The sequence below is a fragment of the Dreissena polymorpha genome, chromosome 16, assembly GCF_020536995.1.
Source record: "Dreissena polymorpha isolate Duluth1 chromosome 16, UMN_Dpol_1.0, whole genome shotgun sequence".
Lineage (NCBI taxonomy): Eukaryota > Metazoa > Mollusca > Bivalvia > Myida > Dreissenidae > Dreissena > Dreissena polymorpha.
Genome location: NC_068370.1, coordinates 5737150 through 5753974, shown reverse-complemented (window position 1 = coordinate 5753974; position 16825 = coordinate 5737150). Strand labels below are relative to the sequence as shown.

Genomic DNA, 16825 nt, shown 5'->3' with positions numbered 1-16825 from the left:
TGTAAAATATACTGTCTGAAAATTAAGTGTCATTGATGATAGACGAAAACGCGTGTGTCCAAAAATTAAGAGTAACGAAAGATATTTATTTTGGCCAAAAAAGGGGGTGTCTGAAAAAATTTAAGAGTAATAATAATGTACTCTATAAGGGTCATCAACTCTGGGGACTCGTATTTTAATAACTGAAATAATAATGAATTCAGTCTCCCTCTTCCAGACATAGCCTCTCATGCATCAAGACCGCTGTGGCCCATAAATGGGATCCTCCGTGAGGTGATGGATGGTAACTGGGCACCTTGCGGCCCAAGGCTAAACCAAAAAGTCTCTGAGGAAACTAGGCCCCTAGATACTAGACTTGCATGACCACCCGGCGCGGGGACATGCTCTGCAGCTTTATAAACCTAGTTCCCAGGTATAAGTCAAATAGCTCCACTGCCTTGTGGATGCCTTGGGAGAGGCAAAGGCTAAGGGATGATACCCTAACAGAAAACCGCTGCTGCCTTGCAGTCCGTCCTTGGATCGAAAAAGGCTAAAGGAGGGGTAACCTGACCAAAACCTAGAGAGTTGAAATCAGAGGTGCTGGGCCAAATTGCACTCTCTTAACAAACCGCAGCATCATGTAATTTCCGCAATGACTACACAATCTACTAGTTATCAACGATGTGGTGCTGAAGAAGATAGTACAGAACATGTGTACATTTGTAGTCCCATAGAAAGTTACATTAAATTAAAGACCATTCTTACTAGATTTAAGTTTTAAAGGCTTCCATTCCAACCCTCAGATACTGATGAGCAGCAAACAACATAAAACATGAACAGACTGCGAGTTACTTTTATGCTGTTTGCACATAGCTATTTTCAAATTGCTTCTTATAAGGCAAAGGGCTAAGTGTTGTCCCAGATCAGCTGTGAGGACACTTTCCACTTTAATGGTATTTTTTGTTTTAAGCAAATCTCTTATTGGCACAAATCCAATTAAGGCCGAAAATGTCATCCCTTATAAGCTCAAATGCTTGTTGTAATTGGGCAAGCCACTCCACATTGAGTTTCTCTTTCTGTGAGAGCTTAGACAGATCTTTCACAATCCTCTCCTCCTTGCCTCCGGCTGATCTGGGTTCTACAGGAGCTTGGAAAATGTCGAGACCAAAGTCCTGGTCATCAAGCCGCTCGGCCATCTGTCGCTGCAGTCACAGGGCTTCCTTCTCCTCCAACTCTGCCTACTCATCATCATCAGCATCAGCAGCAACACCAGGATCACCTAACAATATCATCATAAGCATCAGCAGCAACACCTGGAGCACCTAACAATATCATCATCAGCATCAGCAGCAACACCAGGAGCACCTAACAATATCATCATCAGCATCAGCAGCAACACCAGGAGCACCTAACAATATCATCAGCAGCATCAGCAGCATCAGCAGCAACACCAGGAGCACCTAACAATATCATCATCAGCATCAGCAGCAACACCAGGAGCACCTAACAAAATCATCATCAGCATCAGCAGCAACACAAGGAGCACCTAACAATATCATCATCAGCATCAGCAGCAACACCTGGAGCACCTTACAATATCATCATCAGCATCAGCAGCAACACCAGGAGCACCTAACAATATCATCATCAGCATCAGAAGCAACACCCGGAGCACCTAACAATATTACAATATCATCATCAGCATCAGCAGCAACACCCGGAGCACCTAACAATATCACAATATCATCATCAGCATCAGCAGCTACACCAGGAGCACCTAACAATATCATCATCAGCAGCATCAGCAGCAACACCCGGAGCACCTTACAATATCACAATATCATCATCAGCATTAGCAGCAACACAAGGAGCACCTGGTCATTTTATATGCAGCAGACTTTAAGAATAGGGATAAAGTGAAACTCCAGCTACATATTCAGGAAATAAATTGCCTACACAGTCAATTAAAAGGATTGTCGGTTGAAATTGGTTGAACGGTATGCCAAATCCTCACTTGGAACAAAATTAATAATAAAACACACAAATGTAAAATTTGTTTTGAATTGTTTTGCTTCATAAGTTATTATTAATCATGTGACCCTTGGGTATGGCCTGCTTTGATGATGACTTAAAAAACTTCGAAGAAGAACAATATCAATGTTACACATGAAAACTTAGACCCTGACTCTTGCAGTTTTAGACAGTTTCATGAAAATCTTCCCAGCAATCAGGAAAGAGATGATTGTTGATTGACAGGTTAATGCATGATGCCCAATGGATGATACCAAAAGCTCAATTTGCAGATGTTGTACATAAAAATGTAGTCATGTGAGTCTCACACTGGGAAAAACAGATTTGCATGTGTGTAAAGTAAAAGTAAATTTTGTGGGTAATCCACTTGCATCTATCTGCATTTAAAATACATTATTGTTAACTGACATACAAAATAATTGGCTTGACATGAGTTAGTTAAGACTATTAAAAACATAGATTTGTTAATAAACCTATTCATTAATATTTTTCAAACATACGAAAACCTGACAAGTCCCTTTAAAGTCTATAAATCACAGTAACACCTAAGGCTACTCACCAATGTCGTTGTGTCCATAGTACTTGCTGCGCTTGGCCCCCCAGGACTTCCTGTCTGGCAAACCTACAACAGTGAGAAAATACTGGGTATTCAGTGAGAACATACCGGGTATTCAGTGAGAACATACTGGGCATTCAGTGAGAACATACAGGGTATTCAGTGAGAACGTACTGGGCATTCAGTGAGAACATACTGGGCATTCAGTGAGAACATACTGGGTATTCAGTGAGAACATACTGGGCATTCAGTGAGAACATACTGGATATTCAGTGAGAACATATTGGGTAATCAGTGAGAACATACCGGGTATTCAGTGAGAACATACTAAGTATTTAGTGAGAACATACTGGGTATTCAGTGAGAACATACTGGGTATTCAGTGAGAACACACTGTGTATTCAGTGAGAACATAATGGGTATTCAGTGAGAACATACTGGGTATTCAGTGAGAACATACCGGGTAGCTGCTTGATGACTGATTTATAAGCAGTCATGGTAGTTTAAAAAAAAGATATTCTACAGAATGCAACAAGTATAATTTCATTCCTTGCAAACATTGAGAACAACTTGAGAACTAGGACAAAGTTATTATAATAACCTATAAAGTTTGATCAACATTTTATAAACTTTTATTAACATTTGATTCCTCAAGGTCAGCTGGCACACGTCCCTGACCTCGCTGTCCCGATACGACGCAATTTCACTAGAGACCGGTCCAGGTGAAAACGGGAATCTAAGGCCGAAATCCTGGTCGTTACTGGTCGCACTGTCGCCTGGGATGTGTTCCCCCTAGCCAACGAGAGGTTTGCCTGTCCAGATACTACCAGATACTCCCTGACAGACATGTTCCGTACTTTAGAAACAACATGAGCCGTTCCACTTTCTGCAGGTTCAGTCGCAGCCACAACCGGGGGTGTCGGGGTACTTTGATGCTCCACGTCGGGGATTTGAACTTGTAACCCAGCCACAGCCGGGACGGTACTAGAGGTACCCTGATTGTCCAAGTTGAAACAGTGAACTTGTCGATCCCTTGGAATGTGTTTCAGCAGACCGACAAGGACACGCCAATGGGCAAGAAGAGCCTGCGAGTTCAGACGTTGAATGTCGAAGTCCACTTCCGGAAATCCTGATTGACGGGCGAACTCGGACAACCACTGTCTATTTACTTCAGATAGAGATACCTCCGCGTTGATTCCTAAGTCATGATTCTGAGCAAAGTCTAGCGAGATACCAAGCCTATCGTCTTCGACGAGCTGTAGAGCGAGCAATCTAAGCCCTCGCAACCGAGCTCCCTGCAAAGCCGGATCCGCCAAATTACCTAGCTGAAATCGCTCAGGAAGGTGCGTCTGGTAGACATGTCGGCTTAAAGGGCGAGACTCTGACGTACAACCCATTAACGGACAACGGGACATTCGTTTCTTTTTCGTGGGCTCTCCGATGCGACTACCCAGTCTGGTAAAAACTGAGGGTTTCAGGACTTTCCTCACCGGCACACACTCATGCAAAACTGGTGTCGATTCGGCTGGTTCCTCCCTCATCTGATGACGTCTTTTCCGTTGCTCCCTCGCAACATAGGAACTGTTGGTGAAGACTTGCGTGGCAATCACCAAAGATGCTAGGTTCCCAGCCTCGACCGGGATACTAGTAACCCCAGTATTAGAGACTCCAACCGAAATCGGAGTCCCCTCCACCGGAGCACGTCCTTCTGTTTAAGAGTCAGTGGGGTATCTTCACACTGCCCCACAATCATCAACGACGTAGAACTGTCCCACTTCATCCAACGCCGTGAATACAGAAGAAGTTGATGGGTCTTCTTCTGGCGCTATAACCGAAAGCACTTCGGTTTCCATGGGCAGCTCTTCATCGTCTCCTGAAGCCTCTTCCACCTTGATTGCTCCCAGCGACACAGTTGCCGGGACATTGGAAGCCGTGGCAGGTAGAGCCGGAAATCCGGAATGTAATCCCGAGAAAGTCTTCGGTCGTCCAGTTGTCTTCCGTACCGGATTACCACCTCTTTGACGAGCATTCAGCGACACACCTAAACAAGCCTTCTTGGCCGCAGGTTTGCCGAATGCCTTCGCCACGATTTCTTTCGAGCAAATTACATCTGCATGGTACCGTAGCTCAGAAACAAAACGATTCTTGCGCTGCTTTACCGCAATATCGTATTGCCCCTTGATGAGCTCTTGAAGCTGCTCTTGCAGCAACCTTGAGGAGTGGACCAGCTTTCTGGCCGTGCCATACAGGAGTTTGCCTTCGGAATTGGCTACCTCCACCTCCTGTATCACCCGGGCCTTCTTCTCCATAACCTCCCTCCATCCACGTGTGGGACTGTCTGTTGCGGAGCCGGAGTCAGACATGCTAAAACAAATAACCACTACTACATTTTCCAGTATTTCAGTCACTATCGAGAGTACGCTTTACAACAATTTGGACACTTATATTTCCTTATCCTCACACCTCCTTCATCACTCACACTCACACATCTCCCGTGGAACCACACATCACACCAATCGCACTGAATCATGAAAGAACCGTCATCTGGCTGTCTACACAAACAATATATGGTCTCGTTGCTGTCAACACAGTCCAGTCAGTCGGTCAATTTCTTGACTGGCCCATTTAGGAAGATTGATTTCCTTGCAGATTTTCAACCGGTCATGATTAACTGTCTTGACCACATTTTTGTGCCTTATTCGGTACAGATAAGGAGATATCTGCTGTGTCACTATTCCTGGTCCATCCCATTTGAATGACAGTTTGTAACATGTCCCCTTCTTGAGTGCGGTATCCAGTATATATACCGGATCACCCACCTTGTAAGTCTTGCTGTTAAGCAGGAGATCATAATCTCTTTTCCTTGTTTTGTGCACGGCCTTCAGTGTTTCTCTTGCTTAGTCATGCGCGTTTTTTATAGAATCCTCCAGTCGGTACACGTACTCAGATTCAGTTGGAAATGTAATCTTCTGTGAAGGGAAGACCAGATCAGCCGGGCTATACACTTCTCTCCCTAACATCATTTTGTTTTGAGTAAACCCAGTACTTCGATTTACAGATGAGCGTAACGCACCCGCTATCTGCGGTAAGTTGACATCCCATGAGTCCTGACGGTTTGCTGTAAAACACCGGACTGCCTCCATTAACGTACGGTTATATCGCTCCACTTGACCATTTGCAGAAGGGCGGTAAGGGGTAGTCCGTTTTTTTGTCTATTCCCAGAAGGTAGCACACTTCCTTGAACAATTTGCTTTCAAAATCTGTGCCCCTATCTGTAAATATCTCGAGCGGAATGCAAAACCGGGAAAAGAGTTGATGCACCATTGTTTCAGCTGTAACTTCGGCAGTAAGTGACGGTAACGGGATACATTCAACCCATTTTGTAAATTGGTTTACCATCATAAAAATATATTCATTGCCGCCTTGTGTTTTCGGCAAAGGCCCCAGGAAGTCCAAGTGAACTCTTTCCATCGGAACCCCAGAGTGAAAAATTTGCATTTCCCATTTGGCTGTTCGATTTGGTTTCTTACTGCGAGCACATTCCGAACATTTTTCAATATAAAGTTCGATGTCCTTAGCCATTCCTTTCCAGAAGTATTTCTCTTGGATCTTCTTTTTTGTCCGGTCGATTCCCTGATGACCAGCTAAAGGTATATCTTGTTGATAGCTCAAAACCGATGCCCGGAGATTCTTTGGCACCAGCAGCTGTTCCAGACCGCTCTCCGGATCAAGCCGATAGATTAACCCCTCTTTCATTGTGAAGCATGTACGGTTAATCCAATAGAACTTTTCCGTAGCACTAGCTAAAAATAATTCCCCCTCTGATGGAGTAACTTGGGTCATTAGCCAGCCGTGCAGCAACTTAAACTCATATTCTTCTGTTTGAGCTTCGCAGAACTCAGTCTCAGATATTTTGCTCAATTCCTCTTCCCGAACAATGTTTATAACCTCATCCGTATTGCCTATTCATGGATCCCATACCTCCCGTGTCTTCTCATGCTCTTTTGCTATCGATTTCGCCAAAGGGACCACATCATCGACATCCTCCACAAAATGTCCCCAGTTTCTTTCTGCCCGTTGACAATAGTCACACCTCCCGCAAGGCAAGTGTTCCAAACCACGACCTAGGAGATACCCCTCACAATCATCCACGATGGGTTCCCTGGACAAAGCATCAGCATTGCCGTGCTTTGCTCCTGCCCTATGTTGAACTTCCATGTTATACTGGCTAAGTTCCTATAGCCATCGTGCAATCTGTCCTTGTGGTTCTTTAAAACGGAGTAACCATGTTAAGCTGCTATGATCAGTGCGCAATGTGAAATGACGACCAAGAAGGTAATGACGATATTGCCGGGTAAAGCGGACCGCAGCTAAAAGTTCCTTTCGGGTAGTGCAGTACCGTTTCTGTTCTTTGGTTAAGGCATACGACCCGTATGAAATGACTCTTGGTTATCCTTCTTGTATCTGGTATAGCAACCCTCCAATTGCTACCTCGGAGGCGTCTGTGTCCAAAATGTAAGGAGCCTTGTCATTTGGCAATCCCAATACCGGGGGAGTAGTTAAAGCAGACTTCAAATCCACAAAAGATAGTTCTTGCTCTGGACCCTATATGAAATTCTTCTTTCCTGTGATGGCATACAGTGCCCTTGACCGGTCTGCATAGTCCTTGATGAACATTCGGTGATAGTTCACCAAACCTAAAAATCTTTCCACGTCTTTAGATGTCTTGGGTGTCGGCCAGTCTACCACAACTTGAATGTCACTTTCCGACATAGTCAGTCCATCCGGGCCTATCCATCGGCCCAGGAACTCTACTTTCCTTTGGAATAACAAGCATTTCTTGGGTTTCAATTTCAATTGGTATTTTCGGAACCTTTCAAATAATGTCCGTAGTGTACCAAGGTGGTCTGGGAAGCTTTTTCCCATGGCCAAAATATCGTCTAAAAAAGCCAAGATTTCATTCCACGTCAGAACTTGCAGGACTAGGTTTACTACTCTGGAGTATGTCGCCGGTGCATTACATAAGCCGAATGACATTTTCACAAACTGGAATAAGCCATACTTGGTGCTGAAAGCTGTCTTTTTCCTGTCTGTCTCTTTTATCGAAACTTGCCAGTAAGCGGAGTTAGCGTCCAGCTTAGAAAACCATTTCTGTCCGGACAGCATATCTGTACAATCCTCAATGAGGGGTAATGGATATACATCCTTCTGCGTGACATCATTAAGCCCCCTAAATTCCACACACCTCCGCACCGACCCATCACGCTTACGGATCAGGACTGGACTCGCGCTCTAATCAGAGTAAGATGGTTCAATAACACCAGCTTCAAGCATGTTGTTCAAATGCCCTTCTTCATCTGATACAAATGCCATTGGAGTTCTCCGGGGTTTTTGCTTCACTGGCCTGGCATCACCGGTGTCAATTTCATGTTCCATTGCTGTAAAATTGCCCAGGTCATATTCATCTTTGGCGAAGACATCTTGAAATTCAAGCAGCAAAGAACGCAACTGTTCCCTCTCATCGCCGCTCAAATGTTCGCTAGATCTTTGCCAAACATCTATCAATTGTTCCGGTAACTCCCGTGTGTTTTCTTGTTCCACCTTGTTAATCTCTCCTCCAAACAGATATTCTTCAGGCAATGAGGACATTACTTCCACTGTCTCAGCTGTCTCTACCTACGTTTTCTTCTTCAACCTAACATTATGATCACTTAGGTTAAAAACAGTCACATTTATTTGTGTCCCAGTATGAAACGACCGGGATATCAGTATGTCTTTAATGTCGGTCCCTTCAAGTATGTATGTTCCAGGTTGTTCTTTCACAGTACAAGATACAGTCGTTACGCATCTGGGCGGAATTTTAGTCAATCTAGAGACCGTAACCTTGGATACCCGTGGAGTATGTGTTTCCTTACAAGTCATATAAAGAGTCTGTCCCCCCTATCTTAATATACATATCCGGGATGTTAATGTACGCACTATACTTTGTCATTAGGTCCTTTCCCAGAAGCATGTCATTGTCAATAGGGGCCACATACACATTCTTCCAAATCTCCCTGTCACCCATCTTAATCAATATAGGACCAGCTACAAAACCGGTCATTTTCATGTCTTTTCCAGCTCTCCTTAAGGTCACGTGTTTTAAAATGGGTATGTCATTACCAATTCTATCGAAAACTGTCTGAGAAATAATGGTCACTTGTGCCGCCGTGTCAATCACAGCATCAATTTCCAGCTGTTGTATTCTTATTGGTATTCTAAACAGAGTGTTGCTGGTCTGGACCTCATGGACTTGTACTTCCTCTAATGTATTCGTCTGGCCATCCACTTGTTGGATCGAAGTTAGGCCTCTGACTCCAACCCACTGCTGTTTAAATCACTGTCCACAAAGGAAACTTGCTTGTCCTTCTTCGCGACACGTTGCAATTCCGGGCAATCTTTCCGCCAGTGCCCAGTGTTTTGACAGTTGAAACATCTTCTCTCGCCTTCAGGGGAACGTGATCTGTATTCTCCCGACGAAGACTGCTTATTCGGACGCTCCCTTTGCAAATGACCCTTTTTATTACATTTGTAACAAATCATTTCCGATGGGCTTCTGGAAGGTGATGGAGAAGATCTTCGTCTTGGTATTGAAGATAATTTCTCAAGTTTATCTGCAATCATATTTACTTTCTCCTCAAGACGACAGAACCTCTTTTCAAAGTCCCCCATTCTATCCTCTTCCCTTTTTCTTGTTATTCCTGGCGGTGACTGTGTGCCTTGACTGCTGCCACTAGCACTTCCGCCACCACGCCTTTCGTTATTGTCTCTTGTTTGTTGTAGATTAGGCCGCGGGTGTATTCCGCCCACTTTTCTTTATCTATAGCCTCCTCCATGGTTGTAGGTCTCATATTCGCCACTCCTTCCCCGACATGTTTATCGACTAGGCCATGCCAAAACCGTAGTATGGTTTGACGATTCATGTGCTCATCTGGAAGGTCCCGGAAAGCATGGGTCGCCAAGGTCATCACTCTATCCGCCCAATAATCCAGCAACTCGTCTTTTTGCTGACAAGCATTGGAAAACTTAATCATAGCTGTTTCAGGGAGTTCCTGACAACCAAAACGCCTTTCCATCTTTTCCATGATAGCATTATAATTGATATTCGGTATCTTATCAGTTATCAGGGTATGGTAATCACTCGCTGTGTCAGTAAGACACAAGCACAAATAATCCTTCTTCTCCCTTTCACTCCAATCATTCATCACCACAAAGCGGTTAAACTTGCTTTTAAACGACTTCCAACTACCCTTCCCACTATACACCAGTGTCTTTGGTTGTTGGGTCAACCTTTGTCGTCTGCAATCATGTCGGTGGGTTTGACCAGCATTATTCTCTCGTTCGGGAACGATGACGCCCTTAATTGCCGGTTGAACATTGGGCTGTACAGTTGTACCTGCAGGTAAAACATTAAGTTGTGCACTTGTACCTGACAGTTGAACATTTGTTTGTACATTTGAGCCTGCCGGTTGAACATTTATACCTGCCGGTGCGAATCCGTGATTGGCTGCACCAGCTTGTAATCCCATCCCCTGGTACCCCTCTCCATTAGTGAAAGGCTGGAGCTGCACTTGGGCCGGATACCAATGTGGATAAGGGTACCCCATGTTTGGAAATGCATTTTGTTTACGGTCCTTGCAGCCATGGTGGGAACTGCATTGGTTGCCCAGGGTGTGGCTGTTGGATTTGGTAAGGTTGTGGGTACGGACCAGTTGGTTGCACCGGGTACTGGTATGGCAAAGGTTGTTGTGGTTGAGTCTGTACATGAGTTGATTGCACAGGTGGAGACTGGTATTGCAATGATTGTTGTTGTTCCGAAATTTGTTCGGTCTGTACTTGACCCACTTGCATCGAATATTGCCGCTGCCGATCCCTTGACTGTCGCGGAGTACCAGATGCTACAACCTTGTATCGACTTTCTGGGCGTTCATCTCGTTTGATAGCCTTCAGTCGAGTTCCCTGCATATTTGATAATAACAGAGGAGGTCAAGATAGTTTATTAACAGCTGGTTCAATGTTTTTGATTGTAGATTGCGCCCACTGCTGTTCTGCCGGTTTCTGTCTTCAGGAGTCGGTGACCTACCCCACCGCTGCCAATACTGGTTATTTTCCTGATTTTTGTCTTCCGGAGCCTGTGTCCTTATATCATGACTGTATGCCTCCAGAGTTTCCTTTCCCTCATCATACCACCTACCATGCGCCTTTTCAATAGGTACCCTTCCGTTTTCCTCTGCATCTTTTTCTTATGTTTCGGAGAAATCCTTCAATGGGTTCAGTGTTTGCCTGTGTTGGGCGACCAGAGTTTCTTCCGGTTGCTCCGCAGATGTTTCAGAGGGTGTTTGCTCTGCTTGGGCGTCCTCAGTATCCTCCGGCTGTTGCTTTGAGAACCTTACAAACCTCCAGAATTCCGTAGTTGGTCGAAAAACTACTTAACGAAGACAAACGCCCCTTCGGTACATAACTAAATTGCTCCCTTTAGTTGATTATTGCCTGTGCTGTTTTGTCTCCAACATTAGGAAGCGTTTTCAGTTCCACAAAAGACGCTGTATCTACATCAATAAGTCTACTAGCCATGATTTCAAATAGAAGCACAAGATGTTAAGGAAAAGAAATGATTAATAGGTCTTAAATTGGTAGGTCAATGTCATTTTGAAAATTGGGATGTCAATAAAACTGTCCATGTCAAGTCTAACCTAAAGTAAATCAGTTACACTTGAACTGTGCCACACATACAAACTTGCAATTTAAATGCAATGATCTGTAAACTGATATTAAAAACAAAAATGTATCTTAATATTCCTTGCTCACAACAAATTTTCTTACTAAAATGAACACAATCACACTCCACAATACAATCAATTAAATCTTGTTCTCAACCTGATTAACAATGGAAACACAAAAATTGTATCAAATAGACATAAATGTAATAAAACAACTGGCCATAAACACCAAAAATTTCTGTATCACAAATATAACACCCAGTATTTAATGCCGGGTATTTTAGCCGTAGATAATTCTAAGTATTGATAGAGACCCAGTATGAATATTATTTAATGGTATGCGATTCTTTTACTGACTCCAGGATAAAAGGAAATTAATACAGGAATTGGATTGGGTTTATACCTATAATCTTTTACCTATAACCCTGCTCGCAGCGCCAGTGAAGTAAATACTGGTAGTACTTACCTAGAAATAGAGATGTATCTTTGCCAAGAGCCCTCAGGCAAGGAACGTAGACACAAAATACACGAGATCATAATGGATACAATATTAGACGTCCGTCTGGTACAATGGCTGCAGTATGACTGCCGATTCTTTCCGTTCAATCGCTTATCCACAGCCTGACTGTTCCGGTTACACACCAGTAAATTTCACCACACTATATAGCATCGATCTTGGAAAACTCTACATGAAATGGTTTATATTTTTAGATCCGCCTAAACTTACCCAGGAAAGTGTTCACTGACCACCATTCATTATATTACTGAAATACTGTTGAAAAAGAATGACAAATCCATGTAAGTCTTGCTCTGGGGAGACTGGAGTATAAGTGTTGTCCAAGATTAGCCTGTGCAGGCCGTACATCTTAATCAAGGACGACACTCCTTAATTATCAACTAAGTATTTAATCAAAGTATGAAAACACTTTTGAGCCTCGTTCTGGAAAAAAAATGGGCTTAATGCATACGTGCCTTGTATTGTCTAAGATTAGCTTGTGCAGATTTTCAGTGGCAACACTTTCCCTTTAATTGTTATGACATTTTTTGCTTAAAGAAAGCCTCTTCAAAACTAAAAATCCAGCTAATGACAAAAGTGTCATCACTGATTAGCCTGTGCAAACAAGTTAATCTGGGAGATACGCTTTGCACATGCATTAAGCCCCGTTTTCCCAGAGGGTGTCTCTTGTATTATAAAGTATATACAGTATTAACCAGTATACATCCCACTTACCTCATCAGAGACTGATGCATAGTAGGTGTCGTCTTCCTTATAGCCTTTATCCAGCAGCACCTGAAAGCAGTCAACACATGTATTCCTTATAGCCTTTATCCAGTAGCACCTGAAAGCAGTCAACACATGTATTCCTTATAGCCTATATCCAGCAGCACCTGAAAGCAGTCAACACATTATTCCTTATAGCCTATATCCAGCAGCACCTGAAAGCAGTCAACACATGTATTCCTTATGCCTTTATCCAGCAGCACCTGAAGCAGTCAACACATGTATTTCTTATAGCCTTTATCCAGCAGCACCTGAAAGCAGTCAACACATGTATTCCTTATAGCCTTTATCCAGCAGCACCTGAAAGCAGTCAACATATGTATTCCTTATAGCCTATATCCAGTATCACATGAAAGCAGTCAACACATGTATTCCTTATAGCCTATATCAAGCAGCACCTGAAAGCAGTCAACACATGTATTCCTTATAGCCTATATCCAGCAGCACCTGAAAGCAGTCATTACATGTATTCCTTATAGCCTTTATCCAGCAGCACCTAAAAGCAATCAACACATTAATTCCTTATAGCCTTTATCATGCAGCACCTGAAAGCAGTCAACACATGTCATACGTACAGCCTTTATCCAGCAGCACAGGAAAGCAGTGTTTTCTTGAAGGTCCGGCAGCCGGCGATTTAACTGGTTACTAACAATCGTGGCGCCGGCTACTTTTCCCAAACCTATCATTTTAAAACAGTGCAAAAAAAACAGACATTTTAGTACTGTCGCTGGCTACTTTGAAAATATAACTGGCTACTCAAATAGTTATGGAGAACACTGCCTGAAAGCAGTCAACACATCCGAGTTTCTTCCTATGAAAACTGAGCTTAATGTCTGTGCTAAGGCTAATCAATGAACCACACTTTCCACTTTTATTGAATGTTTAGTATAGGTAGAAAATGTCATCCCTGATTAGCCTAAACTGACTGCACAGGTCGAGTCAAAACCTGTATCTGAGTAGTCAATAAACCATTGTTGTTTTGCCCAACATAACAGCCTCTTACAAGCTGGTTCCAACTGGCAGACAGTAACTTTAAATAAAAAAATGTTTCCAAAATAACACAAAAAGACAACAAACTAGTCAAATAAACTTAAACATTGTTTGATGGAGTTAATTATAAAGCAATATATATATATATAGATAGATATAGATATAGTTAAAAGACATGAAGAACCATCAATATCACATATCTTGTAGATAAATAAAGTTTGGTGTTCATATTATGCACACAAAAGCAGTACCTGTGCATAAGAATAACATGGTGCAAAAAGAGATCATACTATGAAATGAAATGTTAATAGTATGCTCTAAACAGCAGTACCTCTGCATATGGATTAGCAAAAAAGAGATCATAATGTGAAATAAAGTGTTTATATTATGCTCAAAATAGTAGTACCCCTGCATATGACTTAAATGGTGCGAAAGAGATCACAATATGAAATACAATTTAAATATTATTCACACAACAGCAGTACATTGGCATAGAATAAAATGGTTCGAATACACTGAACTCCTTACAACCTTACACCAACTTGCATCATGTAGCATATGACTTTCCAAAAGCCTTGTGACAAAAGGAGACATTAATTGCTCGATATAATGCTTTTAAATCTCTTCAAATATCATAAAAGAGCTAACCGCATATCATAAATTACCTAACGCGCACACACTGGATAATAAGAAACATGCAAGAGACATTTCTTAAAGCCTTGTTCTCATTATTTACTCCTTTTTTTTGCTAAATACCGGTTGTGGACCATTTCTGCTGTCCCGAGCTTCTCCACCAGACAGACAACGTCTAAGACAACAGACACAGAACTGTTCTTAGAAGCTTGTCATATGGAGGTTTTCTTTTACCTTTACGTCTATCAAAAAGCTTGTCCAACTGAAAGACCTTTTCCTGTGGAAATGCTTCCTGTGCCATATTTCTGATATGTAGAGAAATGTAGAGATGACGCTTTGATAAAAATCTAAACGAGAGCTATCATTTGATGTGAATAATATCACCATACAGAACCTTGCCACAGCAAAATTGTAACTAGTCAGATATGTTGGCCATTTTGAATTTCAACCTAAAGCAACAATGGCTTCCAGTTTAGTTTGAAGTGAATTTATAAAAAAACGACGGGCAAATGCAGAGTATGGTATTGAATATTAGTACAAAATTTCATGCCACTCTGTTGAAAGGGCAACGAGATAAATCAAATTCAACTTGTGTCTACAGACACAAGACCGACAGACAAACTTACCGACCCATGCTAGAGCCACCATATTCATCATATCTGGGCTAAAATGATAACACTCAAACCCTTTTGTACTATTCAAAATAATTCTTGTAGCACAATGTAATCATGTGAGCTAAAACCACATTACTATATTTAGTTTTATTACACTTCATGTTTTAATAACATTGTAAATTTTTACATTTTGTTAAAGGCAATCTATTACCCTTGATATATTGTATGTTCATTTAGTATTGCATGATAATAACATACATTTAAATCCATAGTTAAGCTATGTATGTAACTGTACTCTGTTTTTATAAAGTTCACATCTAGGATACAGACAGCAATTGTAATGGAGTTTAAAGAATAATTATTACTAGTAGGTGTATCCTTAAGAGATGCACATTATAAGTGAACACATTTCCACTGTATAATTATTTAATTGAGGTAAGAAATTAATTACGCACTTCACAGATTTTGCGGCTTGACAGCCGGACTACATTGAGGTAATCTTCTTTCGCTCTGCTTTCCCATTGATGGCTAATTTCTCTGCAAATATAAATGATATATCAAGGTTTTAACCAAATATTTAATGAATATAAAAATCCGACAATTTATTTGAAATCATTTTCTAACTTTTTCTTTATAGTAATACTTTTAGTTGGGATATATTCTGCAAATATGTTCTGAGACAGCATATATTACAGTACAGGTATAAGCAAGAAAAGTATATTATTGAGATCCATGACTCATTTGAATAAACATAACATCAGGTTTGGATGCAAAGGAAGGAGTTCACAGTACTGTCAGATATATTGAACTGATACCAGTATGTCTTCCCTTGGTCAGTTAATTTTTTTACATTGAAAACGGGGGAAAATATTATAAATATATTTAATTACAATATATGCTGTGCATGTAAACAAAGTTTAATAACCAAAAATAGGCAGTGCACAGCAGAATAAATATGTAAAACATGCATGAAATACACGTGTCGAAGTTACGGTAACGTGTATACGGCCCCGAGTTATGCGTCAAGTGCACCGGAAGTGATTACCTAGTGATCTTTACAAAATGGCGTTTCTCTTCTTTGAATGGAAGTGGAAAGTCATATTGATGATTGTAAGACATAAAATATACATAATTTCACTCGATAACACCAACCTTTTAGTTTTTTGAACCACAGAACAACACAATAATTACCTCCAACTTTTCACCCTTCCAAACAAACGTGAACGGAAATCGCTCGTTCTGAAACCTCGTTATGGAACTATAAGCGCTTGATGACCAAGAGTTCAACCAATGTTTGTAAACATGCATTTGTTTGACGAAAAAATCATAACTTAACATGACACTACAGAAAAAATAATGTTTCTGAACGTACTCTATCCTTACCAGCCTTACAATTTAGAAAAATGCCGGAACTGGATGAACGCCGGAACTGCATGAATGACTGTAACATGGACGCGCTTCTCGGTCAGCCATCAATAAGGGAAGTAACGCACGTGGACCAGAAATTCATTGTGACGTCACCATCTCAGGAATGTGCCAGTTTTATGGATATGAAAAACACATAACAGGGCTTGAACGGCACGTGAATCGCCTTGTTAATACACGATTTCTCCCGTTCAAGCCCTCCTTTTGTCAAGTTTATGCATCTCGCCAGAGGGCATTATATGTAGAGTTTATGCAATAATACCAAAACAACAATAATGAGAACAACAGCACTGTCTGATGCACAATTAAATGTATTTATAACAAACGATGAATGTTGTTTTCTGACAATTACAACTAAAATAGATTGCATTATCTTTTACACTTATTACGATTAATTTTGAACTCGCTTTTTAGCTTCGTAACAATTAAGGCCCTACCATTTTTGGTCAATTTTGAAGCGTTATTTTAACGCAATACTATATAACGCGAGGCGTATGTCGTTACATGTTTATTCATTCATACCCAAGCTACAAGTGTATAACAAACTATGAAATAT

At 41.5% G+C, this 16825-nt stretch overlaps 1 protein-coding gene across 1 annotated transcript in view; it reads right to left on the bottom strand.

Moving 5' to 3' along the window:
- Nucleotides 1-16295, bottom strand: part of LOC127862950 (something about silencing protein 10-like) — a 30182-nt gene extending 13887 nt beyond the window's left edge. The window contains exons 1-5 of the mRNA XM_052402222.1: nucleotides 16237-16295; nucleotides 15300-15381; nucleotides 12557-12616; nucleotides 2570-2632; nucleotides 1145-1258 (exon numbers count right to left, since the gene is read on the bottom strand). Coding sequence (XP_052258182.1) covers nucleotides 1145-1258; nucleotides 2570-2587 — 132 coding nt within the window. The 5' untranslated portion in view covers nucleotides 2588-2632; nucleotides 12557-12616; nucleotides 15300-15381; nucleotides 16237-16295. The remainder of the gene's footprint in view (nucleotides 1-1144; nucleotides 1259-2569; nucleotides 2633-12556; nucleotides 12617-15299; nucleotides 15382-16236) is intronic.
- Nucleotides 16296-16825: the final 530 nt, after the last annotated feature.